This window comes from Alnus glutinosa, chromosome 8 (genome assembly GCF_958979055.1).
Source record: "Alnus glutinosa chromosome 8, dhAlnGlut1.1, whole genome shotgun sequence".
Classification (NCBI taxonomy): Eukaryota; Viridiplantae; Streptophyta; class Magnoliopsida; order Fagales; family Betulaceae; genus Alnus; species Alnus glutinosa.
In genome coordinates, this window is record NC_084893.1 from 7,235,157 (window position 1) to 7,261,725 (window position 26,569).

The window sequence follows — 26,569 nt, forward strand, 5'->3', positions numbered from 1 at the left end:
TTTCTCAAAAATATCCATCGCCAACAGGATAGGATAGAAGTAGCTCCTCTTTGTGTGGTGTTTGTAAAAGAGAACTATAATACCATCTGAGCTAGGCGATTTGGTGGATCCCCAGTAGTGTTTGTCATCATACTACGTTGTCACATTTGGGTTCTTTACAAGTACCTACAAATAAAACTCTGATCACTACAGATTTCTATAGGCATGTATTTAGACAAGGCATTCAGACTGTACCAAATCACGTATTATTGTGCATAGAAGATCAACGACATCATATATACAAGAAGTAACAGAGAAAAACAAAACAAACCCAAAGAAGTAGTAGTTGCGCAACCCCAACTTCAACTACAAACACACAACTCCAGGAAAGAAATCTATCCCAACCGTCAGGCACCTCGCAACTGAGCATCTCGACTAGTGAGAGGTACGTAACGAACAGAGGTCTCACTCCGGATGCTCAACGAACCATCCTTGTTCTTGTCAATCACCTTTAAATCTTGAAATATACTTCCAACAGGAATCACCAGTCTTCCTCCAGGCTTCAACTGGTCAATAAGTGCCTGCGGGATTTCTGGAGCTGCTGCCCCAACATGAATAGCATCATAAGGTGCATGCTCCGGCCAACCCAGCCTTCCATCTGTCAAATGAATGGTTCAAATGAATGGAACAATATATTAGCATACATTCTCTTCATAAGCTAAATCATCTAAATTTCAAATTACGTGCGTTCTCAAAAACATACCACCAACATGCACCGAAAGGGAACCTTCTTTCAATAATGGAGCCGCTGCACTTTTTTGAATATTCTGGATCGAGGAAGATAGCAACTCAGGAATATGTTCCACACCAACAGCACGACCTTGTGGTCCAACCATCAGTGCAAAACAAGCTGTCAAATACCCGGTTCCTGCAAAAAGAATCACGTTAAGGTTTAAAGGAAAAAAAAAAAAAAAAAAAAAAAAAAAAAAGGTAAAAAAATATCCAAACCACAGTTAAGTTAGATTATTATCAAGTGGGATTAAACTTGGAAACCAAGAAAATGGCATTTAGCAGTTAATTTATGGCAACTACTTTAGATTATACAGCTGCCCCTCATATAATGGGATCAAAAAAACTTGAGCATATTTATTAATTCAAAATAAATTATTTAGATAATACATGATTGTAAAACAATTGAACTTATTAAGAAAGACATTAGCAATTAGCTCGTTCTTCCCCCTTCTGTCATGCCCTTAAGGAGAAGCTCGCCAACCCAAGAGAATACAATGAGGGAAAAGGGGGAAAATGAGAGAAGGGGTACGCACGGGGCTGGGTGTGGGGTGTGTGTGGGCGTGTTGGGGGGAGGGGGGGGGGGGGCAAGTACTCATATGGTTATATGTCAATTAGAATGCTCCGCTTGAGATGTAATGATAGGATAGCAAAATCTTTGGGCATGATGACGTGAATAGTACTATAAATTACACCAGATGGTTTAAGAACAACACCTGAGCCAACATCCAAAGCATGCATGCCAGGCTGCAATTTCTCCTCCAACAACTGAAGGCATGTGGCATGCATATGAGGGGCAGAAATAGTAGCATTGTAACCTATCGGCATGGGACTATCATAATAAGGCGCATTCCCATCAGGTACAAACAAAACCCTATCAATACTCTCCATTACTTCAGATACTTTCTTTGATGAGATCACTCCATAAGTCTTCAAATGCTCCACCATTGCTTTGTTCTTATTAATGCTACTTCCACTCCAGAATCGCTGCAAATCACCCTCAAAAAAAAGAAAAAAAAGAAGAAGACAAAAAAGAAAAAAGCTTTAGTTCACTATTCCTTTACTATTGAACTAAAAGAAAAAATTGAAGCCCATCTCTTAGAAGGTGCACAGAAAACCAGGCAACAAAATTGAGTATATGAGATGGATGCAGCAAACGCTTAAAACCTAAAAACACTAAACAAAGAACAATAACTACAACTGCCACCACTTTCAAACATGGGAATGCTCAAAAGAAACTTTACTAACAAATCACAAACACAACAAAAAAAATTCGCAACACCCGTAGTTAGAAAACTCTAACTCAATCTCACTGATGCAGATACCTCATCAAGTCGCACAGCTTCCCCACTAGTGGCAGCTATGGGCCGAGTTTGCGTTTCCAAGGCTTTCAGACATGTATACAATACCAACATTATAAAGGGTGCAATGAGCCCCCACAAAAGAGGTCAATTTTAAATAACATGTCCATAGTACTCGGTAGAAATTGCCCTGAAAATACAGGAATCAAACAGTCCGCACAGAACCATATTCACCAATCACCTCAAGTAAAACTTAGTTGCACCACTTCGTGGGAAATTACAAACCCATTTAAGAAGAACCATATTACAATCATAAGAACCAGGGTAACAATTAATAACCACCGCCACGATGATAAAACATCCCGTACTTTTGCATATACATTATATAATCCCCAAGGGCATCAAATGCTATAATGGATGATTTCATTACCTAGATTTGGTTTACTTGGGTAATGAAATCAATTCAAGGGCGTAACACCATCTAATTGATCTCTTTGGTTGAACAAACACATAAAACGCCAAAAAGAAATGAAATTAGAATTCTAAACTCATGGGTTTCTCAACACCATCTTTCCAAAACCAAAACAAACAAAACATATCAAAAAATCTAAACCCCATCTGACTTCCTCTCCCAGATTTTCTCAGCAACCAAACAGAACGTAACAGCACAATTAATGAGTACCCACGAGGCCACGATCGAAAAACCAAACTTTCATAGTTAAATCAATCTCTTTCGCAATCATTTCACTAAAATCACTCCCAAACCATTAACACGTACATACATACACTTATGTTTCTGAATTGTAGAGTATAGAAAATGAGAGACAGAGAAAAGCTGTATATACCTCCATGCGAAAGAAGAGAGTGTTGCCCGTGAAGAAATTAGGATTTGGGGGCTGAGAAGAGAGCGAGAGAGGGGTGGGTAATAAGGGAGCTGAGACTGTGAGACGATGATGATGGTGATGACGATGGGGTTGAGGGAGGAGGGTGAAGGTTAAGAGGTGTTTAAGAGAAGGCGCACGATAGCGGCAACCATACGCTAAAGGTGGGGATAGAGATAGACGCATCTTTCGCACTTTCTACAAGTATTTTGTGTTCCTCCACCGACTCATATACCACACACGTGTGAGTGAATCGGTGGATGATCTGTTGGGCCTTCTTGAGGGTCATGGGCTTGTCATTGAGTCTCAGTGAACAGTGATTGATGGATTTGTAAAGGTTGTATTGTAATCATACGCGGTAGTAATGGAAATGTGGGCGAATAAAAACCATCTCCATCTAAATATTCATTATCTGCATATTTGGATGTGAATGCGATTATCAAAATTAAATATATGTATATGCATATATAGATAACAATTTTAGAGTATTCGAATACGATTAACAACTGTATTTGCATTTCCTTTATATATATATATATATATATATATATATATATATATATATATATATATATATATATATATATATATATATATATATATATTCACTAAAATAAAGTCATTTTGAATTTGGTAAGTTTAGGACCTTTAAGTTATGTTAGGGTTTTTTCACAATCATCTCAAAGTCATACCTTCCTACATTTATTTATTTAATTTTTTTTTTTGATAATCCAAATCCAGATTACTCTATGAAACAATGATCATCTGTGGTTGATAATCGTAAATTGTATAACAAATGAAATCTTAATTTATTTAAGCTTTCATATAGTAATAACCAAATTATATAATCTTGCATATAGATTTATCCAAAACGTCCAATACCTCTTATGCGGATAGCGAATAATAACCTCGTAGATGCGAATAATAAGCGCATAGTGCGGATATTTAAAAAAATGATAACTTCATTATGCAGATATAGATATTGTTAATAATCATATTCACATTTGCATTTTCTCTCCTAAATTGTGCGGAAGCTTGAGATCACTTAATGTCATTCCTAATTCGAGTTGGTGGGTCAGATTGAGGTCGATCAACCAATTTGTTAAGTTAGAGAAAACTCTTTGCTGCATTTTTTTTCTTTTTTGGGTCATAATAGGGTTTTTTTTTTTTGGCTTTGCCTTTTCATTTGTGCCAAAAAGCAAGGAGTATTTAGATATTTGATCAGACATTGAGGGGGCAAATTTCCTTCTTTTTTTTTTGCAAATTTTTCAATTCTGCATATTATTTGCCTGTTCATGGTTTTGCATTTTACTCATTCAGCATTCGGTGCATTGTTCATGATCATGATTGAGATTAGATAATATTGTTTGAGTTTCTCATTCATGAAGCCCAGTTAGAGTTCTAGATGTAATACCGTCTAGTTCTTAGATATAGGTCCATTGTTTTTGTGTCTCATCCACTAATGTTCATCTCTTCAATTTACATGGGTGATTGATTTGGCTTATTTGAATTACTTATTGCTAGACAATGTATGTGCTGAATCTTTCTTTTGAAATCCTCATTTTGTGACAAAAATGGAGAGAAAGTTTTGGTTTTATTTTTGGTATTTATGTATTTGATAGGGGGAGTAATAAATTTTTTTAATGATGTGATTGATTAACGTAGATGTACTAACGTGTTTATTGGATAATTATCCAATTTTTCATCTATATGTTGATCTGAGTTTATTGTTTCAATTCTCTAGGTGTTTAATGGTTTATTTCATGTTTCAAAGAACATGTTAGGCTCAAAACTTTATCTAAGCCTAGTTTGTGGTTTAATATGTTTATGTTGGGTTTTGGGTATTTAGTTTTTCACTTGATCATTTTGTTGTAATTTGGGTTTGTCACCGAATTGCCAAAGAAGGAGTTTGTTAGATTTTTAGTTTTGGCAAATTCAATGTCAAAACATGTTTGGGTCTAAGTTTTAATTCTAGGTTTAAGTTGGTAAAAAAGTTGATTGAAGTCATAATTATTCAAGTTTGTGTATATTGTCAACATTGACCTAATCAGACTAAAATTGTCATAACTTTTGATTTCGAGCTTCAATTGAAGCAAACTTGATGGCGTTATAAATGTGACTCAAAATGCTACAACTTTGTATTGCATAAAACTTTTCCAATTACATTTTTTTCATGGTCAAAATGGGTCGTGAGTAGAGGATAAAAAAATCTGCACGTTTTAGGCCGGAATCGACTTTATGATTTTAGGCTACTTTCTCAAGTCTATTTAAGGACTTTCAGAGAACAAATTTTGTAAGGATTGGAGGCAATATTTATAGAGAGAGAAAAAAAAAAAGAAAAAAAAAAAAAAGAAAAAAGTCTTTTCCTTCATGTTCTAAGAGAGAAAGTTTAGGTTTTTATAATCTCAAGTTCACCTCTCTTAGGGTCTTTGTTGTAAACCAGAACCATTCATCAACAACAATTGAAAACTATCGGAGTTTCGGTAAAGGAGATCAAACAGAAGAATTTTTTAGAAGTTCTTGGAGACCTACTGCAGTAGTGGGCAAGCGGGTCATTTGTCTAGTACAATGGTGTGCCTACTATAAAGGTTTTATAAGTGTGAATGACTTGTAATTTTGTATTCTTCTATAGAGGATTGATTTATTGGGTTTGACTATCCCATAATAGTTTTACTTTTGAAGAGTTTTTCAAAAGATTCTCATTTCATCATCAAATTACTTGTGTTGATTTATTTATTGGTTTAAATATATTTGGTGATTATTTGTGTGGTTGATAATTTTTAAATTCCGCATTATATTGAAAACACATTTTTAACCCCCTCCCCCCCCCCTCCCTTCTAGGTGTTATTTAGAATCTGCCACCCATAACAACGCAATTTTAGTGTACGTATTTTGATTGATTATCAATTAAAAACACTATGGTTTAAATAACTTTTATGTTAAACTTTTGATTTAATTTTTTTTTACTATGCATTTGATGTTGTTTAATTTGGTTGTAAATAATTGTTCACTTTTTTGTTAAACTAATAAAACGGATGTGGGATAATGTAAAGAAAAAACGGATGTGAAAATAGGAGAGGATGCCCCCACGTTGAAGGCAGAGGCATCAGTTTGGGAGGCTTATAAATAATATGGATAATTGTACCGTTGGTCCATGTGATATGCCATAATTATTTTTCACTCCCTATGGTTTAAAAAGTACATGGAAGGTCCCTGTGATATGTAATAATTACAAATCGATCCCTACAGTCAAATTCCGTTAAAAATTTTAACAGATTCCATCAAATGCCACGTCAGCGCCACGTGTCATCATCTTATTGGCAACACGTGGCGCTGACATGTCCAACTTAATAAAATAATATAAATTTATTAAAAAATAAATAAAAATACTTTTTTTTTTTGAAAAAATTCAAATTCAAATTAAAAAAAAAAACAAAAAAAAAAGGAAAAAGGTGGCTAGGCCACTCCAGGCGGCCTCTGGGGGTGGCGCGCGGCCACCCCTTGCCTGCCAGTTTTTTTTTTCTTTTTTTCTTTTTTGTTTTTAAAATAAATTTATTTATTTATTTATTAACAAATTTATATTTTTTATGAAGATGGACACGTGTCGCCATCTTATTGGCGACACGTGGCGCTGACGTGTAGGGCTAACAGATTCCGTCAAAATGGTGAACGGAAAATCGACCCAGGGAGTAAAACGTAATTATTGCATATCACAGGGACCTCACATGCACTTTTTAAACCATAGGGAATGAAAAATAATTATGACATACCATAAAGACCAACGATGCAATTATCCCTAAATAATATATAAAGCTTGCTTGTCCCACATCGAGAAAAGAAACAGAGGCTCCCACCTCAGGCTTCTATAAAGATGAATGATACAAACACAATTTTTGTATGCAATTTCTACACGACTCCACTCTATGTGAAAGAAGTTGTGTGAAAATTGTGAAAAAATAATTTATCTTCTATAAAATGCGGATGACTAGCTCTGCCTTTATCAGTTATTAAAAAAGTGAGAATATAATTGTTTAATAAAATGTAAAAGGACAACTATACTCTCATTCTTATGATAACTAAATAATTATTTAATAAAATGCGAAAGTACAATTATGCTCTCATTTTAACAAAATGTGAAAGAGGCAATAGTATTTGAGGCTTGACTCCTAAATTTTACTGAAGTGAACCATTGACTTGTTTCTATTAACTCTCTGCCCCAACCATTTCTAATAAATATACCAAATATCCATCGCCAACAGGATTGAGGTAGCTCCTCTTTGTGTCGTGTTTGTAAAAGAGAACTATATATCATACCATCTGAGCTAGGCGCTTTGGTGGATTTTAGTAAGGTTGGTAATTTTTTATACAACTTGTGAATTTGATACGAATTCGACACAAAGTTAAAGGATTAGGGTTAAGCTTAAAAGGGTTCAGATTATAAAAGAATTTACCTGTTAGACTTGTTTAATAAATGGGTCATTATCGGGTTAACTCATTTGACCCGGGTCAACCCCTTTTACCGGTATATTTAAACATTTTTTTTCACATTAAAAAGTAAATCTAAACAATTATGTTACCTTTTTCTTTCTCTCATTGTCCAAAAAGTAAAGATTAAACTAAAAAAATCTCACAAAAATACAAAACAAATCTTTTTTTTTATTGAGTTAGAACTTGAACCAAAAAAGGCAAAGACTAAAAATAATTAGCCAGAGTTTTTTTCTTCTTCAAGTTTTAGAACTTAAAGTAAAACCAAAACGAGTAATCAATAAAACAACTCAATGATTCATACTTTCAACCAAGGACTAATATAATTATTCAAACAATATAATTTTTTTTAGTTTAAATTTAAGTTTTTATTTTTATAAACTTTATTATATAACGAGTCCGACACGTGAACTCGTTTTGTCAGCATTTCAGTAGTGACGTTTGTCGTCATATCGTAGCATACTAAGTTGTCACATTTGGGTTCTTTACAAGCACCTACAAACAAAACTCTGATCACTACAGATTTCTATAAACATGTATTTAGATCGACAAGGCATTCAGACTGTACTAAATCACGTATTATATATTGTGCATAGAAGATCAACGACATCATATATAAAAGAAGAAACAGAGAAAAACAAAACAAACCCAAAGTAGTAGTAGTAGCGCAACCCCAAACCCAGGTCCCCAACTTCAACTACAAACACACACCTCCAGGAAAGAAATCTATCCGCCCACCTTCAGGCGCCTCGCAACTGAGCATCGATCTCGACTAGTGAGAGGTACGAAACGAACAGAGGTCTCGATCACTCCGGACTCTCAACCAACCATCTTTTTTCTTGTCAATCACCTTCAAATCTTGAAATACACTTCCAACAGGAATCACCCGTCTTCCTCCAGGCTTCAACTGGTCAATAAGTGCCTGCGGGAGTATTTCTGTAGCTGCTGCCCCAACATGTAGCATGCATCATAAGGCCAGGTGCATGCTCCGGCCAACCCAGCCTTCCATCTGTCAAATGAATGGAACAATATATATATTAGCATGCATGCATACTCTCGATCTCTTCTTAAGCTAAATCATCTAAATTTCAAATTACGTGCGTTCTCAAAAACATAACACCAACGTGCACCGAAAGGGAACCTTCTTTCAATAATGGAGCCGCTGCACTTTTTTGAAAATTCTGGATTAATTGAGGAAGATACCAACTCAGGAATATGTTCCACACCAACAGCACGACCTTGTGGTCCAACCATCAGTGCAAAACAAGCTGTCAAATACCCGGTTCCTGCAAAAAGAATCATGTTCAGGTTTAAAGAAAAAAAAAAAAAGGTCAAAAATATCCAAACTGCAGTTAAGTTATATTATTATCAAGTCGGATTAAACTTGGAAAACCAAAAAAAATGGCATCTAGCAGTTAATTTAAGTCAACTACTTTAGATTATGCAGCTGCCCCGTAGATAATGGGATCAAAAAACACTTGAGCATATTTATTAATTCAAAATAAATTATTTAGATAATATATGACTGTAAAACAATTGAACTTAATAAGAAAGACATTGGCAAAATTAGGACGTGAATATTACTATAAATTAAACCAGATGGTTTAAGAACAACACCTGAGCCAACATCCAAAGCATGCATGCCGGGCTGCAAATTCTCCTCCAACAACTGAAGGCTTGTGGCATGCATATGAGGGGCAGAAATAGTAGCATTGTAACCTATCGGAATGGGAGTATCATAATAAGGCGCATTCCCATCAGGTACAAACAAAGCCCTATCAATACTCTCCAATACTTCAGCTACTTTCTTTGATGCCTTCAAATGCTCCACCAATTCTTCGTTCTTATTAATGCTACTTCCACTCCACAATCGCCGCAAATAACCCTAAAAAAATAAAAAAGCTTTAGTTCGATATTCCTTTACTATTGAACTAAAAGAGAAAAAAAAATTGAGTATATGAGATGGGTGCAGCAAACGCGTAAAACCTAAAAACATACTAAACAAAGAACAATAGGTACAATTGCCACCACTTTCAAACATGGGAATCCCTTAAAAAAAAAAAAAAAAAACATGGGAATGCTCATAAGAAACTTTACTAACAAGTCTCACACACAACAAAAAAAAATTCGCAACACCCGTAGTTAGCAAATTCTAACTCAATCTCACTGATGCAGATACCTCGTCAAGTCGCTAGTGGCAGCTATGGGCCGAGTTTTGCGTTTCCAAGGCTTTCGGACGTGTATACAATACCAACATTATAAAAGGTGCAATGAGCCCCAACAAAAGAGGTCAATTTTAAATAACATGTCCACAGTACTCGGTAGAAATTGCCCTGCAAATACACGAAATAAACAGTCCGCACAGAACCATATTCACCAATCATCTCAAGTAAAACTTCGTTGCACCACTTCGTGGAAAATTTCAAACCCATTTAAGAAGAACCATATTACAATCAAAAGAACCTGCAGGGTAACAATTGTTAGAGTATATTAGGGAATTCAATTTAAGAGATTTATTGTAATTATTGTTATCTCCTTTGAATGTAATCAGAGCTATAAGCTAACATTAATGTTCTTTCATTCAATGGTCTTATGAATTTTTTTGTGATTCTATTTTATTTGCAAATCTTCTCATCATAGAATTTGCATACTCGTCACATCTCGCCGGATGAAAAAAATAAAATAAAATAAGAGCTTTCCTCTAGCTGTCCAGATGCAAGGTGTGTTCAATTCCTTAATTTGGTTCTCCAAAGTTCAAAGGCCAGGAAATCCATTCTAGCCATATTTCTTTTCATTTATGATCAAAATCCTACATAAGTACGTTGCTGCGTGAATGAAGTGATCGGCGAGTGAGAGAGCGCTACAATACGAATCCCTGCAGTCATTTGGTCCTCAATTTCTTCATCACTGTTAAGCATATATGTATGGCCTTCAGCCTACCTTCTCAGATCAACCACATCTCGTGGACTTCAGCCCAGGCGCTGAGATCCACTGTCTCTCCTCAGTCCAGCCGCCACCACTCTAGCCACTGTCTCTGACCAGATCTGGCCATCGCAGCCAGCCACTCTTGGAGCAAATCTATTCACGCATCCTCAATGCTCCTGGATTTTTTAATTTTTAATTTTTTTAATATTGTGTCACGTATCAACCTCAGCGGTTGACACATGGCAGACCGTTAATATTTGGACGAAAAATGTAACAGAAGTACCAAAGTGATTTTTACTCATAAACTCAGGTCCACCTATGAAACAAATGAAAATTTATTTACTAAATTTAAAAAAGTTTAAAACCTAGGTAGCAATAGGGCATTTAACCCTATTATTTAAAACGTAAGCCTCTTATAGCCATAGTTGACTCTCATTTCAACTCCGTAGTTGGTTCTTATTTATAATTGACCCTTTTTTTTTTTTTTTTTGCATTTGTGGTATTTTTAAAACTTATGTCCAATTTAGTCCATAATTGGTTTTAATTTTGGCTTATAGTTAGTGTATTGAAATTAATTTAAGGCACATATCTAATCAGCAACGCCTCCAGTCATCATCGTCGACCATCCATCAAGGGGAGAAGAAGAAAAATTTATTGCAAACTCAAGCTTGCAGATTGTTCCATATTGAATTTGAGGGGGATGTTAGCTAGAGTATATTAAGAGATTTGATTTAAGAAATTTATTGTAATTATTGTTACCTCCTATACATCAGATTTGAAAGTAATCAAATCTGATTGATTTGATTGTAATTAGATTTAATGGTAATCATTAATTTGATTACCATACTTTTCTAACCAAACTCTCTCCAATTCTTCTATAAATAGAAGCATCATGTATAGTGAATTCATCAAGTGAATAAGAGTATAATGTATCCCTTTGACCTTTATCCTATAGACGTAAGTCATAGACCGAACCACACAAAAACTCTTGTCTCTATTTTATTATTCCGTTTTAATTTTCTTTATAAATGACCGAACCACGTAAAAACTGTTGCCTCTATTTATTATTTCCCTCTAATTTTCTTTTATATTATAATTTCTTTCAACAATTAATCACCACCGCCACGATTATAAAACATCTCGTACTTTTGCATATACATTATATAATCCCCATGGGCATCAAATGCTAGAAAGCCTAGAATGGATGATTTCATTACCCAGATTTAGTTTACTTGGGTAATGAAATCAATTCAAGGGCGAACACCATCTAGTTGATATCTTTGGACGAACTGACACACAAAGCGCCAAAAAGAAATGAAATTAGCATTCTGAACTCATGGGTTTCTCAACACCATCTTTCCAAAACCAAAACAAACAAAACATATCAAAAAATCTAACCCCATCTGACTTCCTCTCCCAGATTTTCTCAGCAACCAAACAGAATGTAACAGCACAATTAATGAGTACCCACGAGGCCACGATCGAAAAGCCAAACTTTCATAGTTAAATCAATCTCTTTCGCAATCATTTCACAAAAATCACTCCCAAACTATTAACACGTACATACATGCACTTATGTGTTTGAATTGTAGAGTACAGAAAAAGAGAGACAAAGAAAAGCTGTATATACTTCCATACGAAAGAAGAAACTGCCCGTGAAGAAATTAGGATTTGGGAGCTGAGAAGAGAGCAAGAGAGTGGTGGGTGATAAGGGAGCTGAGACGACGATGATGATGATGGTGATGACGATGGGGAGGAGGGTGAAGGTTAAGAGGTGTTCAAAAGAGGAGGCGCGCGATAGCGGCAACCATACGCTAAAGTTGGGGATAGACTAGACGCATCTCTCGCACTTTCTACAAGTATTTTGTGTTCCTCCACCGACTCATATACCTCGCATGTGTGAGTGAGTGGTCTGTTGGGCCTTCTTGATGTTTAATGTTTCTTCTGGGAATGCAGGGACTAAGTAGTTGAGTGTCATGGGCTTCATGGGCTTGAAATTGAGTCTAAGTGGATAGCGAGTGAGGGATTTATAAATATGCGGTAGTGATGGAAATGCATGCGGTCACAATTTGCTATTTGCATAAATATGTGGATAACAGTTTTAAGATATACAGATGTGATTAATAATTGCCTCTACATTATATATATATATATATATATATATATATATATATATATATATATATATATATATATATATATATATATATATATATTCACTAAATAGAGTCATTTTTAATTTGTAAGTTTAAGACATTTAGGTTATATTAGGTTTTTTTCACTATCATCTCAAAGTCATACCACACTATATTTACTCTACTTTTTTTTGGGTAATCCAAATCTCGATTACTCTAAGAAATAATGATCATCTATGGTTATAATCGTGAATTGTATAACAAGTGAAATCTTAGTAATCGCATGATGCGGATACGGATACTTAAAAAAAGTAATGACTCCATTATGCGAATGTAGATATTACTAATAACCATATTCGCATTCGCATTTTCTCCCCTAAATTATGTGGAAGCTTGAGATTTTTGCTTAATGTCATTCCTAATTTGAGTTGGTGGGTCGGATTCAGGTCGAAAAGCCAATTTGTTAAGTGAGAGAAAACTCTTTGCTACATTTTTTTTTGGTTCGTGGTAGGTTTTTTCTTTTTTTCTTTTTTGCAAAATTTTCAATTCTGCATGTCATGTGCATTACTGTTCATGGTTTTGCATTTCACTCATTCTGCATTCGGTGCATTGCTCATGATCATGATTGAGATTAAAGAATATTGTTTGAGTTTCTCATTCATGAAACCTAGTTAGAGTTCTAGATTTGATATTGTCTACTTCTTAAATAGGTCCATTGTTTCTGTGCATCATGCATCCACTAGTGTTCATCTCTTCAATTTACATGAGTGATTGATTTGGCTTATTTGAATTACTTATTGCTAGACATTGTACGTGCTGAATCTCTCTTTTGAAATCCTCATTTCGTGACAAAAAAGGATAGAGTTTTGGTTTTATTTTTGGTATTTATGTATTTGATAGGCCAGATAGGGGGAGTAATATTTTTTTAATGATGTGATTGATTAACATAGATATACTAACGTGTTTATTAGATATTTATTTAATTATTCATCTATATGTTGATCTGAGTTTATTATTCAAATTCTCTATGTGTTTAATGATTTGTTCATGTTTCAAAGAACAGGTTAGACTCAAAACTTTATCTAAGCTTAGTTTGTAGTTTAATAGGTTTATGTTGGGTTTTTAGTTTTTAGTTTTTTACTTTATCATTTTGTTGTAATTTGGGTTTGTCACCGATTGTTAAAGAAAGAGTTTGTTAGATTTTTAATTTTGGCAAATTCAATGCCAAAACATGTGTTGGGTGTAAGTTAGTAAAAAAGTTGATCAAAGTCATAATTATTCAAGTTTGTATATGTTGTCAACATCGACTTAGTCGGACTAAAATTGTCTTAACTTTTGATTCCGAGCTTCTATTGAAGCAAACTTGATGACGTTATAAATATGATTCAAATGCTACAACTTTGTATTGCATAAAACTTTTCCAATTACATTTTTTTTTTTTTTGGGTCAAAATGGGTTGTGAGTTGAGGACAAAAAATCTGCACGTTTTAGGCCGGAATCAAGTTTATGATTTTAGGCTACTTTCTCAAGTCTATTTAAGGACTTTCGGAGAATGAATTTTGTAAGGATTGGGGGCAATATTTCTAGAGGAAAAAAAAAAAAAAAAAAAAAAAAAAAAAAAAAAAAATGGGTCTTTTCCTTCATGTTGTAAAAAAAAAAAGTTTAGGTTTTTGTGTTATCAAGTGCCTCTTTTAGGGGTTTTTGTTGTAAACCACAACCATTCATCAATAACAACTGAAGAGTACTATTGGAGTTTGGATAAAGGAAATCAAGTAGAAGAATTTTTCAGAAGTTCTAGGAGATCTACTGCAGTAGTGGGCAAGCGGGTCACTTGTCTAGTACAATTAATGGTGTGTCAACTACAAATGTTTTGTAAGTGTGAACAACGACTTGTAATTTCTCATTCTTTTATAATGGATTGATTTTTGGGATTTGGCTGACTCGGAGTAATTTTAATTTTGAAGAGTTATTTAAAAGGTTCCCAATTCATCATCAAATTACTCGTATTGATTTATTTATTGATTTAAATATATTTGATGATAATTTGTGTGATTGATAATTTTTAAATTCCACATTACATTGAGAACACATCTTTAACCCTCCATTCTAGGTGTTGGTTAGAGTCTAGTTTATATTTTTCAATTTACTATAAAGACATGTTATGGGTGACGTAAGAATGCAATTTTAATGTTTTTTTGATTGATTATCAATTAAAAACACCATGAAACTACTTTTCTTTTTTATCCTAGCTACCTCGAATCCTTAACTAATTTATTCTCAATTGGTTTTGAAAAGAGTTGTAACTCTTGTTTTGTTTGTCTTTATGAATCCACTAAGCACAACACCTTAGCTTCCTCTTAAGCTTCAAAAGTTGAAGGCTATAAAGATTAATGATCCGGCCTTAAGGCAAAGTAAAAGATGGATTAAATGGTGATCCTGACTAATTAACCATTTTTTTTAGCGACAGGCACGTTGTATTGTGGCCATGGATAATGCCCTAATCGATATTTGATTCATTGATTGGCATCCAAAAAGGAAAAGAAAAAAAAAAAGTACAATGATCGAAAAAGAGTTGGACACACGCAAACATGGATGAGGGGCAAAAGAAAAACAATCGACAAGTGTAAGAATGCTAGCTACTGCTTTAGTACTGATTCTTTATTTTTCTTTTCGCTTTTTCCTTTTCCCTTCTAAATAAGAAAATGGTAAGATATATAAATTAATATAATGCCGGCCCCCAACCCCAACATTCCTTCCACATGTTTTACTCCTAACTTGGAATGCCGCCTTACATTTATGAGAAATGCTATTTAATTAGCAAACTGCTATATTTTAAACTGATAAAATAATAATAATAATAATAAAAGATTACACTGTAGCAAAATAGATGAAAATACTCTATTTTAAAAGATTTGCTGAAAAAATAAAGTAAAACTATTATGAACCACGTAAAAAGATAATTAGGTGGAAGAATATGGCTTGGGAGTGGGAGAGAATATTTACTCAAAGTAACTAAAGTAGCCAGGTGGGCAGGTGACGTGACCTTGATGATGTCAGAAAGTGAAACTGTACGTATCTGAGGTGGGCAGGTCTACTGCCAACATATATAGGGGCCACCACATGCAATTAAATAAAATTATATTATCCTTTCATACGTGGCTTTTAGCTTTGTTTAGACCCCCATCGCAAGCAAGGTACCATGTTCAACAAGCTCTTTATTCCCTTCTTCTCATTATATAAGCCTAAGATTGCGAAATTTTAATATCACGTACTCTCCTGCCCACTGAAATTAACCACCCCCTAATTATTTAACATGGCCAGCAGCAACGGCAACACACAGCCAGCTCTTAAGATGCAGCAGCTGATCAAGAGTGACCGTCGACGGACGTTCTCATCATCTGATGACGGTGCAATGATGAAGCAGATTCAGGCAACGCATTCCCCTGATGGTCGTGAAGTTGATGTCAAGCCCATTCTGAATATCATTGAGGACATCTTGCGTCGTGCCATTCCTACCATTGATGGTGTTCTTATTAATGTATTTCTCATTTCATTTTCTCTTTAATTTGCCATCTTAATTATATTATTAATTATGATTATGTTATTGCCTAGTAAATATATTAAAAACAATATATGAAGAACATTCAATATTCATGATTATTAATGGTATTTTTAAATATTAGTCACTGATATATGTTCTGTATTTTTGTGTAGGGTAAGCAAGAACAAGTGGATACGGCGGAAGACAAGAGTACTAGTCAGCTGGCTGATTTTCTTGGCGTTCTTGAAGCATTGGCTTACCTCATACATAAAATTTCCTGCGAGGTTACTTTTGAGACCTGAGTCAAACACCTTCTCAATCTTATATTATTTCCTCTGCTAATTAGAACAAATACTTAATTGTCATTCTTTAAGGTGCAATTGAGATTGCGATTGATTTCGTAGATAAAAAGTGCAATTTTAAACCAAATCATAAAAAATTAGTTGTTTGGAATTGCGTTTCTAAAAAAATTGTGATTTGAAAACGTAGAAAATCTGCTTTTTTAAGAGTCCGTTTCAGTTTGTGATTTCAAAAAATGCAATTTGAAAAAATGATTTATAAAACATTGTTAAGCGTTTGGCAAAATCGCAATTGACCTTTAAAATTATGCATTTTTCAAAAAAAACACATTGTTTGTAATTTGAAAAAGTAAATTTTCTGCGTTTTCAAATCGCAATTTTTAAAAAACGCAAGTCACAAATTGTTTGCTTTTTTAAGGGTCCGTTTGCGTTTACGATTTCAAAAAGTGTGATTTGAAAAAATGATTTATTAAATGCAATTAAGCGTTTGGTAAAATCACAGTTGATCTTTAAAATTATGCGTTTTTCAAAAAAGCACACATTGTCTGCGATTTGAAAAAATAAATTTTATGCGTTTTCAAATCGCAATTTTTAAAAATGCAATTCACATGCGAACGATTCATTTTCTAGGATTTGGTTTAAAATATCACTTTTTATTTACGAAATCGTAATACTAAGCACACCCTAAATTGTAAGCAAATGAGTACTTTTTTTAAAACGCAAAATTTTGAAATATTAAACTGCGATTTTAAAGGTTAGACTACGATTTTAAAAAAAAAAAATCATTTTTTCAAATCGCAAACCAAAACGATCCCTTAGTCATCTAACAATTTATCTGCAAAAAGTAGAACAAATCTTTTTTTTCCCTCTCTTTTTTACAGGAAAAAAAAAAAAAAAAAAAAAAAAAAAAAAAAGAAAGAAAGAAAGAAAGAAAGAAGAAGAAGAAGAAGAGAGGTACTTCTATCCACAAACAAAGTAGTACATAGCACACCTTGCTATATATCACACTGAGAACAAACAGGCGCATATACACACACGCGGTAAACAGTTTATATATAATCAAATCAGCTAGCTGATCGATGATTGATATGAACATAATTTATATTATTACAGTTATCATGCAAGTGCTCAGGTGGTAGCGACGCACATGCAACAACTATGGCGCTATTCAACACCCTTTCGAGCTTTTCATGGGATACAAAAGTTGTCATAGCTCTTGCAGCTCTTGCTGTGAATTGTGGGGAGTTCTGGCTCGTTGCTCAGCTTTGGACGACAAATCCTCTCGCCAAGTCGGTGGCTTTCCTGAAGCAGCTGCCGGACATCTTACAGAATGTAAACTCTCTGAAACCCCAGTTTGACGCACTAAAGAAACTCGTCAAGGCCATCATAGACGTAACAAAGTGCATCATTGAGTTCAAGGAGCTTCCGTCACAGTACATTTCATATGACACGCCACCGATGTCAACTGCCACGGCTCATATCCCCATTGCCGCCTACTGGACAGTTCGAAGTATAGTGGCTTGCGCCTCACAGATTGCAAGCTTTATAGGTTTGAGACATGAGTGAGTCATCCATGGCGACCCATCAACCTCGTTCAGTGAGTCATGATCCATTGTATATATATATAATTATAACAGCCCCTCCTCCCTTCACGCTGATTTTAGGTACACTGCATCAGCCACGGAGGCGTGGGAACTGTCAAGCTTGGCTCATAAGGTCAGCAATATACACGAGCATCTCAAGAACCAACTCGCTGTCTGCAATCAACATATAGGTTGGCCACTGACATTCCATTTTTCACTATACACAGTAAAAAAAAAATCCGAGCTCTTACTTCCCGGCCAATTGATTTTCTGCTTAACTTGCTCCTCTGTCTTAGGTTGGCTACCATGTTTAGTTTCATTCTTATTTCTCCAAATACTATACACAGTTTTTTTTTTTGGGTAAGTAAATACTACACACAGTTGAGTCATATCCCAGTATGCAGACATTTGCTTTTAAACTTTTCTTTCTCCAAGTAAGGAATAGAGAAAATGCAGATATTTGCTTTTAAACTTTTCTTTTTCTATAGTTCCAAACCATAATAATGAATAGATAAAACTTCAATTAATTTCTCTAAACTTTTATTACTTTTGCATTCGTCTTTCAAAAGCTCAAAAACTCTCGATTTAGTGTATCGAGCTTTTAATTTTTTACAATCTCACCTTTCACTTTGAGGTTTGGGGTTAAATCCCTGTAACTTAACAAATTTTTTTCCTTCTTTTTTTTTTAAAAAAAAAAACGAAAAAGAAAACCACACTTTACCCTCTCTAAAGTTTTATCCAAATTTCAATTTTGCCTCCAAAATGAAAAAAGTTGCAATCGACTCCAACTAAGTTTCCTAATTTTGCAATGTAGCCAATTCTTTCTAAAATACTCGTAAAAAAAATAAATTTTTTTAAAAAATAAAAAAACTGGGGGTGGCCATTGAGCATTTGGGGATATTTTTTAGTCCTTTTTTTGAGAAAAAAAAATAATAATAATTTTTTTAGGGGTATTTTCGAAAGAACCGGCTAAATTGCAGAATTAGGAAACTTGGTTGAGATCCAATGTAACTTTTTTCACTTTAATTTGGAGGCAAAATTGTAATTTGGATGAAACTTTGGGAAAGTGAAAGTGTAATTTTTCCAAAAAAAAAAATGAAAAAATCCTAACAGAATGGTGAGGTTGTAAATTTTTTTAAGTTCGATACACTAAATTGAGAGTTTTTGAACCTTGGGAGGGGGAGATTGCAAAAGTGATCGAAGTTTAGAGGAGTTAATTAGTGGGGTTTCTCCTAAAGGATATATGTTCCCAACTCGTTGATGGATTTACCATATCACACATTCTCATAATTTCTTTTCAAATTCTCCTGCTATAACCACATAAAACAGGTGATCATGATCTTCTAGCTATTCCATGTGTACGTGCAGATCGATCGAATACACAATGAACTTCCCCTTTATATCCCAATCTCAATTACTTTTTCCCTGTTGTTAAAGCATCCTTCATGAGAATCTGAAAGCGTGCGTTACCTGTCGATCTACAGAATATTACACAATGAACTTGATCCCCTTCATATATAATGTATTTAGAATTAACATTATGAAAGTCACACCAAATTAAGGGCTAGCTAATCTATAAATGTGTTCACCGTGGGATCGATGCAGATGAGAAGATACATCTAGAACGCTACCATAATCTCGTCCGGCTTTTTGAAACACTACAAATTGACAATATGAAGACTCTCAAGGCAGTGATATACCCCATGGAAGAACTGCAGATTGGTACTACCAAGGCAAAGGTTAATTTTCTCTTAAATCCCGTTTTAATTACCTAATTAAGCTCAAATTTTGACTTAATATTCTTTTGGCCAAGCAGGCAAGTATTGAAGTACTAAAGAGAAAACATGTGTTACTGCTGATATCGGATCTTGACATCTCCGAGGACGAAATTTTGATTCTTAGTCACATGACCCAAAAATCACGAAGGCCAGCAGAGGCCCAATATGAAGTGATATGGCTCCCAATTCTGGATAGGATGACCGTTTCAAATGAAAAGAATACAGCTAAATTCAAGCACCTGCAATCAATGATGCCATGGTACACTGTGCTTGATCCATGGATCATAGAACCGGCAGTCATCAAGTACATCAAGGAAGTGTGGCATTTTGCAAAGATATCAATTCTAGTTTCATTAGATCAACAGGGAAGGGTGGTCTCCCAAAATGCACTCCACATGCTGTGGATTTGGGAGAATTCGGCTTTCCCTTTCAATAGTGAGAAAGAGGAAGCCTTATGGAAGTCAGAAACTTGGAGAATTGAGCTACTCGTTGATACCATTGATCCAGAAGTGTTTAATTCGGTATCTCCATCTTTGAAACCTTCTACTCATGATACTCATATATACATACACATGCACTTGTTTTGATTAACTCATTAGTTTGATGCGAATCAACTACTACAAAACATAGGAAAAGACATATCCAGCTATTTTGAAAAAGCCATGATCTTCAAAACACAATAAACTGTATTATAGAAAATACAAATGCCCTACCACTGACATAGATAATTGTTCAGCAAGAGAGTACTTTATTTAATTAAAGGAAAATGCTCATCATCCCAAATTTTTTCTCCAAAAGTTGGTTCCAAAGCTAAGTGATGTGTCACCATCTCATGTTTTCCAAAACAATAGATTTCATGAGATTGTGACACATCATTTGAGAATTAACTTTTGGCCAAAAAATTTGAAATGTGGAGCATTTCTCTTTAAATAGGAAAAACTTCACTTACCGGCCGGTCTCTCTCGAAGAGATCAGACCTCTTGTTCTCTACTGCTATCCTGATAAGGTTTAATATATAACTTGAGAATTTGCCTCATTATCAGATAGCAAACGGGAGAATCGTATGCTTATATGGAGGTGAGGACATTGAGTGGATCCGGAAATTCACATCCACAGCACAAGCTGTTGCCAAGGCTGCTAAGGTGACGTTAGAAATATTTTACGTGGGGAAGAACAATGCAAAGGAGAGGGTGAGCAAAAACAATGAAATAATCAGAAAAGAACTTCTCAGTCGGCACTGGCCACAACTCACATCCATATGGTTCTTTTGGAAACGGCTGGAGAGTATGTTGTATTCAAAATTGCAGCATGGCAGCAGTGTCGAGAACGATCACATAATGAGGGAGGTCATGACTATGCTTAGCTTCGACGGCGGAGATCAAGGATGGGCACTAGTGTACGGAGGACCGGCTGAGATTGCCAGAGCCAAAGGAGACATTGCTCTGACGTGCCTGCAACAGTTCGAGCAGTGGAAAGACGATGCTGAGAGCAATGGCTTTGTGCCAGCACTCAAGAATCGCATGAAACTTCTTCACCTCCCGCATCATTGCAACCGCCTCATCCTCCCCGGTGTCAATGGCGGAATCCTGGAGACTGTGGTGTGTGCAGAGTGTGGCCGTCCGATGGAGAAGTACTTCATGTACCGCTGCTGCGTCGAGGACTAAGTCGCATTAAGCTTTATTTATTGAGCATGCATGATATACATATATATCTATATTATGGCTTGTCTGTTGTGAAAGACAAGCCTAGGCATTTTGATATTTTGGTTGGTTATGGAAAAACTATTACAACTAGGATTCGTATTATATTAATTAATGATGTTTGTGTGAAATGTCTGGATGTTGAGTCTGTGACTAATAAATTAAGTGTGCTGTAAAAATTTGTCATCTGCATGTCTTATGGGCTTTTGATTTCGTTTTTCCTGTATTAATTTCTATCTTCTACTCTTTAAAAGACAACCTGTTTTCCCATTTATTTCATGTTACAACACTTTCTCAAATAAATAAATGACCTTATAAAACATGTAATGGTGCTTGAAGGCCATCCTGTGTATAAAGAGTACCGCTACGTACGCGTACTTTCATTTTCACATTCTTTGACTTGACTTTTAAAATTATGTTAGATTTGAGATTGATGATTATTGAATTTTGATTTAATAACGATTTTAAAGCCAAATTAGAGAGAGTGAGAGTAATAGTATGAAAATAAGATGTTTGTGACATTACTCGATAGTTACAAAATTTGGTGTCTCTTTCATGGATCAATCGTCCCTCCCGAGAGGGTTTTTTCCACTACCATTCATTCTTTTTCTTTATTCTTTTCTCTTTTTTTTTTTTTCTTTTTTTAGGGATATATTAATTTGACAAAGATATATGTACATGTAGCAACGTTTGATAAGTTTTATGTGAATTATTTTTTGGGAAAAGTACGTCTAACTCCCTCAAATTACAATTTTATTGTCAATATTCTCTCCAAACTACCAATTATATCAATGTCTCTCATAAACTAGCTACCAAAACATGTCAATGTCCCCCCTAATGACAAAGATACACTTCATAAAATTATTATATCTCAAAAAAAAAAACTATAAAATTATTAAAAAAATATAAAAAACAAAAAAAAACAAAAAACAAAAACTGATTTTTCTTCTCTTTTTTTTTTTAAAAAAAAAATGTTTTTATAATTTTCAGTTATTTTTTTCGTTTTTTTTATAAATTTGGTTTTCTTAATTTTCTTCTTTTTTTTTTCCTTTTTTTCAAATTTATAAGGACATTTATGTCTTATTAAAAAAGAAATTAGGGTCATTTTTGTCTTTTTATTGGTTTTATGAGAGATATTGACATTTTTTAGTAGTTTGAGGTGTGAATATTAATAATTGAATGGTAGTTTAATGGGGATATTTACTTTTTTTTTTCTTTTTTCTTTTTTTTAATGTGGAAAATGGGCCTGACAGGAATTTCTAAAATCCAAAGAGTATCTTGATAAACATAAAAAATAAAAATGATAGAAATTTTTTTGATTTAACCCTTAAAAAAATAAAAATAAATAAATAAACATTTTCCTATGAGTAGATGAAAGAGCTTTCCGTTTGCCCTATAATCTCTTAAGTCTTAATTAATCATATTCTGCCGGCCAATCCCCAAGGAAACAATATTTAAAAACTGGTGTTACTTAAAGAGTCCTTTCTAAAACATTTATTAATTTCCAGGTCTTTGATCACTCACCAGTTGGCAACTCCAAGTAAGGTTCCATCAACCTTCCCTTCAATTATAAATTTATTAATGTTATTTCCAGAGATAATAATAAGATGTCAAAGTCAAGTTTAATGTGGTGGTGGCAGGACATTAATTTGGAATATGATTGAAATGGAGAGGAACCTATCCCTTATTTTACAATGGATATATAAAATTGTTCAAAGTACTGAAATGATAATTTTATCTTTTATAAAATAAGGGATCGACTCCTCTCCATTTCACTTGAAATGAACAGAATTTATTTTCCATTAATTTCAACCATATTTCGAAGAAATTGTCATACCTTTGAAAGAAGGTAAGACTTTGGTTTCAATTGTTGCCAATTTGGCACTACTTATAGTTCGATCATAATTCTCAAAGACAAGTAGACACGAATTGTCCAAAAATTACAAAAATTTTGAAACTAAAAGTTACAACAAAATTTGTGGGGGCTACACTACTACAAATGAATAAAGATCGGAAAGAGCAAATGGTGTAATTGAGTTGAGTATTGAATGTTTAAGTTGGGTTCGTTTAATTGTTTTTGAACACAAGTCGGGCTCGAGCCTATTACTGAGTTAATAACTTGTGCAAACTCTGTTCATTTATTCTTTGAACAAACTCAAACTTGTTCATAAACTGCTCAATTAACTTATTTATTGTATATATAAAGTAAGTGTAATGCTAAATACTATATTTTTATCCCATAATACTCACATAACATTCCCAACAAACCCTTGAATAAATTCTTTTTAAAAAAATAAAATCCAATTGTTAGATAGGATTGTCCCGTCATCATTGTGGATATTTGTGGAATACAAATGTGGTATATATCACTACTCTTTAAGTAAATGTTGTGATTGTTTTTTTTTCCCTTAAATACATACTAGTTATTAGTTAATTAACTATTGTTAAAATTTTATTATTTAGGTTAATTAGATACATTAACTTGAATCTTAAACAATATAATATTAATTCTATATTTTTGTCTTATAATATGTATATATATTCATTACATACACTGCTACACACATATACATATATCTATATCAAGATTCACAATTACAATAATTCAAATTATATTTAGGAAAAAATATAAAAAAGCCCCATAAACTAACAATCAATTTTAAAATAGCCCCCTAAATATCTAAGTGTGCTATTATGACCCATCAAACTACTAAGATGTGCCAAAAATGCAACTTTTTCGATAATACCATTTTATCTTAAAAACCAAAATTTAAAAAAAAAAAATCTAAAAAGTTAAATAAATTAAATAAAGTTTAAAAATTAAAATTTCTTAATTTAAAAAAAAAAATTAGAAAAAACAAAAGGGGTGGCTGTCGGTTAAACAAACCCTGGGGGTGGTTGCGGGCCACCCCCAAAGGGATCTAGGGGTGGCCTTCACAGATATAGTCGGGGGTGGCGCGGGGCCACCCCTAGATTCCTTTGGGAGTGGCCAATCCCCGGCCACCTCTGGGGGTAGCGTTTGGCCACCCATATTGGTTGGGGGTGGTTGCTCAACCAGAAGCGACCTCTTTTGTTTTCTCAATTTTTTGTTTTTAAAAAAATATTTGTTTAGTTTTTATATTTTTATGTTTAATATATTTCTACTTTTTATTAAGAATGCCATATGTTGTCATTTTATTAGAGATGATGTAGCAACTGGGAAGTAACGGAATCTGTCAATTTTTTAACGAAATTTGACTCTAAAGAGCAATTTATAAATTAGGCCAACCATATGAATCTCTGAATTCACTTTGGTACCACAGTGAGCGATTTGTAAATTAGGCCAATCATATGGACTGATTTTGCATTTTTTTTTTCTTTATTTTTATACCACAATTAGCGATTTGTAATTTAGGCCAATTACATGGATTAATTTCGCATTTATCCCCCAAAAAAAAGTTTTTTTTTTTAATAAATCTACCCCTTCGTTTTTTTATAGGTTTTTTATTTTAGTTTTTAAGAGAATAAGGGTATTATCAAAAAAGTGGCCACCTTTTTGGCACACCTTTTTTTTTTGAAGTCTATCTTAATATTCATTTCAATGGGAGATAAACTCTTGTTCATCAATTCCAGTACTGGAAATAAAATTGGGTTTAATACGTTTTTGGTCCCTAAGTTTTAAAAACTTTATTTTTTAATACCTGAGTTTTAATTCGCATCACAAATGATACCTCCGTTTTAGGAAAAAACCAAATTAGTACCTTAGTCAAGTCTTCCATCTAAAAACTAACGGCCCGCCAGGTGTCAACCTCTAAGGGTTGACACGTGTTTTAGTATTAACAAAAAAAAAAAAATTAAAAATTAAAAATTAAAAATTAAAAATTAAAAATTAAAAATTAAAAATTAATTAAAAAAATATTAAAAACTTTAAAAAAAATAGAAAAAGAAGAGGGGTGTCTGGGGTAGCCGATCCACCTCATGGTAAAAAAAAAAAAATTGGTCAAGGATTTTGGCCCATGGGGTGAACCATCCCCAATAGCCAAAACCCATCATAAAAATTTGAAGGTTTGCCCATGGAGGTGGCTGAACCACCCCCGTAGCCACCCCCAAACCGGCCAATCCTAGGGGTGGTCCGGGCCAAAACCCTTGACCAAATTTTTTTTTTTTTGTCATGGGGTGGCCGAACTATCCCTTATGGGGTGGTTCGGCCACCCGAGACCGGTCAAAAGGGTCGGCCACCCCTCTTCTTTTTCTTTTTCTTTTTTCAATTTTTTTTTTAAGTTTTTAATATTTTAATTAATTTTTTTAAAAAAAATTATTTTTTATTTTTTTAATACTAAAATATGTGTCAACCCTCAGGAGTTGACATCTGGCGGGTTGTTAGTTTTTTGACGAAAAACTTAATTGAGGTACTAATTTGGTCTTTTTCCAAAATGGAGATACCATCTGTGATGTTAATTGAAACTCAGTGATGTGGTCTTTTGTTTACCAAAATATATCAATAATAAAATTACCACTCGCAATAGTACGAATCCTTATAGGATAGGGTTATGTTGAGGGTGTCAAACCTCAAGGACTGCGTAGGTATTATTATCAAGCTTATCGAGATAACTTAATTAAAAATATGTTTGATTTTTGTTTTCTTAAAATAAATGCATAAAAGTAAAAGACATAAATTTAAAGATAGTAGGGATGAGATAAAGAATAGGGGATTGATTTTACCACTCACCACATAACAATGGTCAATCATAAATTAAAAGGAAAATTCATACTAAACATGATATAGGGCTCGTCTCACTCGAGTAGTCAAGAAATTACCTCTAAAGAATAAGTATAATCCATCTTCGGTTGGCACGGACCGTCCACCTAACCACTAAGATGCGGTACGACCCGTCTTTCCTAGGCATGGACTAGCTACGTCTTTAATAGGATATACACACAATCAATGGAATAGTATAACCCATCTTCAGTTGGCACGGACTGTCTACCTAAATTACACTAAACTAGGGTGTAGTACAATCCGTCTTCCCTAGGCATAGTCTATCTAATCCTCTTGATCATATATCAATTAAAACCGTTGTATAACAATCATTCACATAATCACAGAAAATATGAAGGATTGAGTTCAATCAATATAAAAGACTTTCTAAGAGAAGATAAGAAATTCATAATGATTGAATATAAACATTAAAAT

General features: G+C 34.0%; 2 protein-coding genes and 1 pseudogene across 3 annotated transcripts; 1 reads left to right on the plus strand and 2 right to left on the minus strand.

The window, feature by feature from the left end:
- Positions 1 to 229: 229 nt before the first annotated feature.
- Positions 230 to 3,152, minus strand: LOC133875418 (protein-L-isoaspartate O-methyltransferase 1-like). 2 transcript variants are annotated; one of them, XM_062313551.1, is made up of 4 exons: positions 2,915 to 3,152; positions 1,485 to 1,755; positions 743 to 907; positions 230 to 637 (listed from the first exon to the last, which is right to left on the minus strand). In XM_062313551.1, exons 1-4 carry the CDS (start codon positions 3,134 to 3,136, stop codon positions 387 to 389), a joined length of 909 nt encoding a protein of 302 aa, XP_062169535.1. In that variant the 5' UTR covers positions 3,137 to 3,152; the 3' UTR covers positions 230 to 386. The 2 variants fall into 2 exon arrangements, with proteins under 2 accessions (XP_062169535.1, XP_062169534.1); XM_062313550.1 differs by having other exon boundaries at positions 1,485 to 1,767; positions 2,915 to 3,151.
- Positions 3,153 to 8,161: 5,009 nt separating this feature from the next.
- On the minus strand, positions 8,162 to 9,867 carry LOC133876067 (protein-L-isoaspartate O-methyltransferase-like; annotated as a pseudogene).
- A 5,883-nt stretch (positions 9,868 to 15,750) lies between these two features.
- LOC133875417 (protein SIEVE ELEMENT OCCLUSION B-like) lies at positions 15,751 to 21,527 on the plus strand. The gene is made up of 7 exons (XM_062313549.1): positions 15,751 to 16,033; positions 16,210 to 16,320; positions 17,449 to 17,897; positions 18,000 to 18,109; positions 19,524 to 19,657; positions 19,735 to 20,217; positions 20,740 to 21,527. The coding sequence occupies exons 1-7, from the start codon at positions 15,809 to 15,811 to the stop codon at positions 21,358 to 21,360; spliced, it is 2,133 nt and encodes a 710-aa protein (XP_062169533.1). The 5' UTR covers positions 15,751 to 15,808; the 3' UTR covers positions 21,361 to 21,527.
- Positions 21,528 to 26,569: the final 5,042 nt, after the last annotated feature.

Coding starts and splice junctions, on each gene's coding strand:
- LOC133875418 (XM_062313550.1), bottom strand. CDS start 3,136: ATGCGTCTATCTCTATCCCCACCTTTAGCGTATGGTTGCCGCTATCGT. Junction 908..1,484: donor TGCTTTGGATGTTGGCTCAG/GTGTTGTTCTTA, acceptor TTCTTTTTGCAG/GAACCGGGTATTTGACAGCT. Junction 638..742: donor CCTTTCGGTGCATGTTGGTG/GTATGTTTTTGA, acceptor TTCATTTGACAG/ATGGAAGGCTGGGTTGGCCG.
- LOC133875417 (XM_062313549.1), top strand. CDS start 15,809: ATGGCCAGCAGCAACGGCAACACACAGCCAGCTCTTAAGATGCAGCAG. Junction 16,034..16,209: donor TTGATGGTGTTCTTATTAAT/GTATTTCTCATT, acceptor ATTTTTGTGTAG/GGTAAGCAAGAACAAGTGGA. Junction 16,321..17,448: donor TACATAAAATTTCCTGCGAG/GTTACTTTTGAG, acceptor ATATTATTACAG/TTATCATGCAAGTGCTCAGG.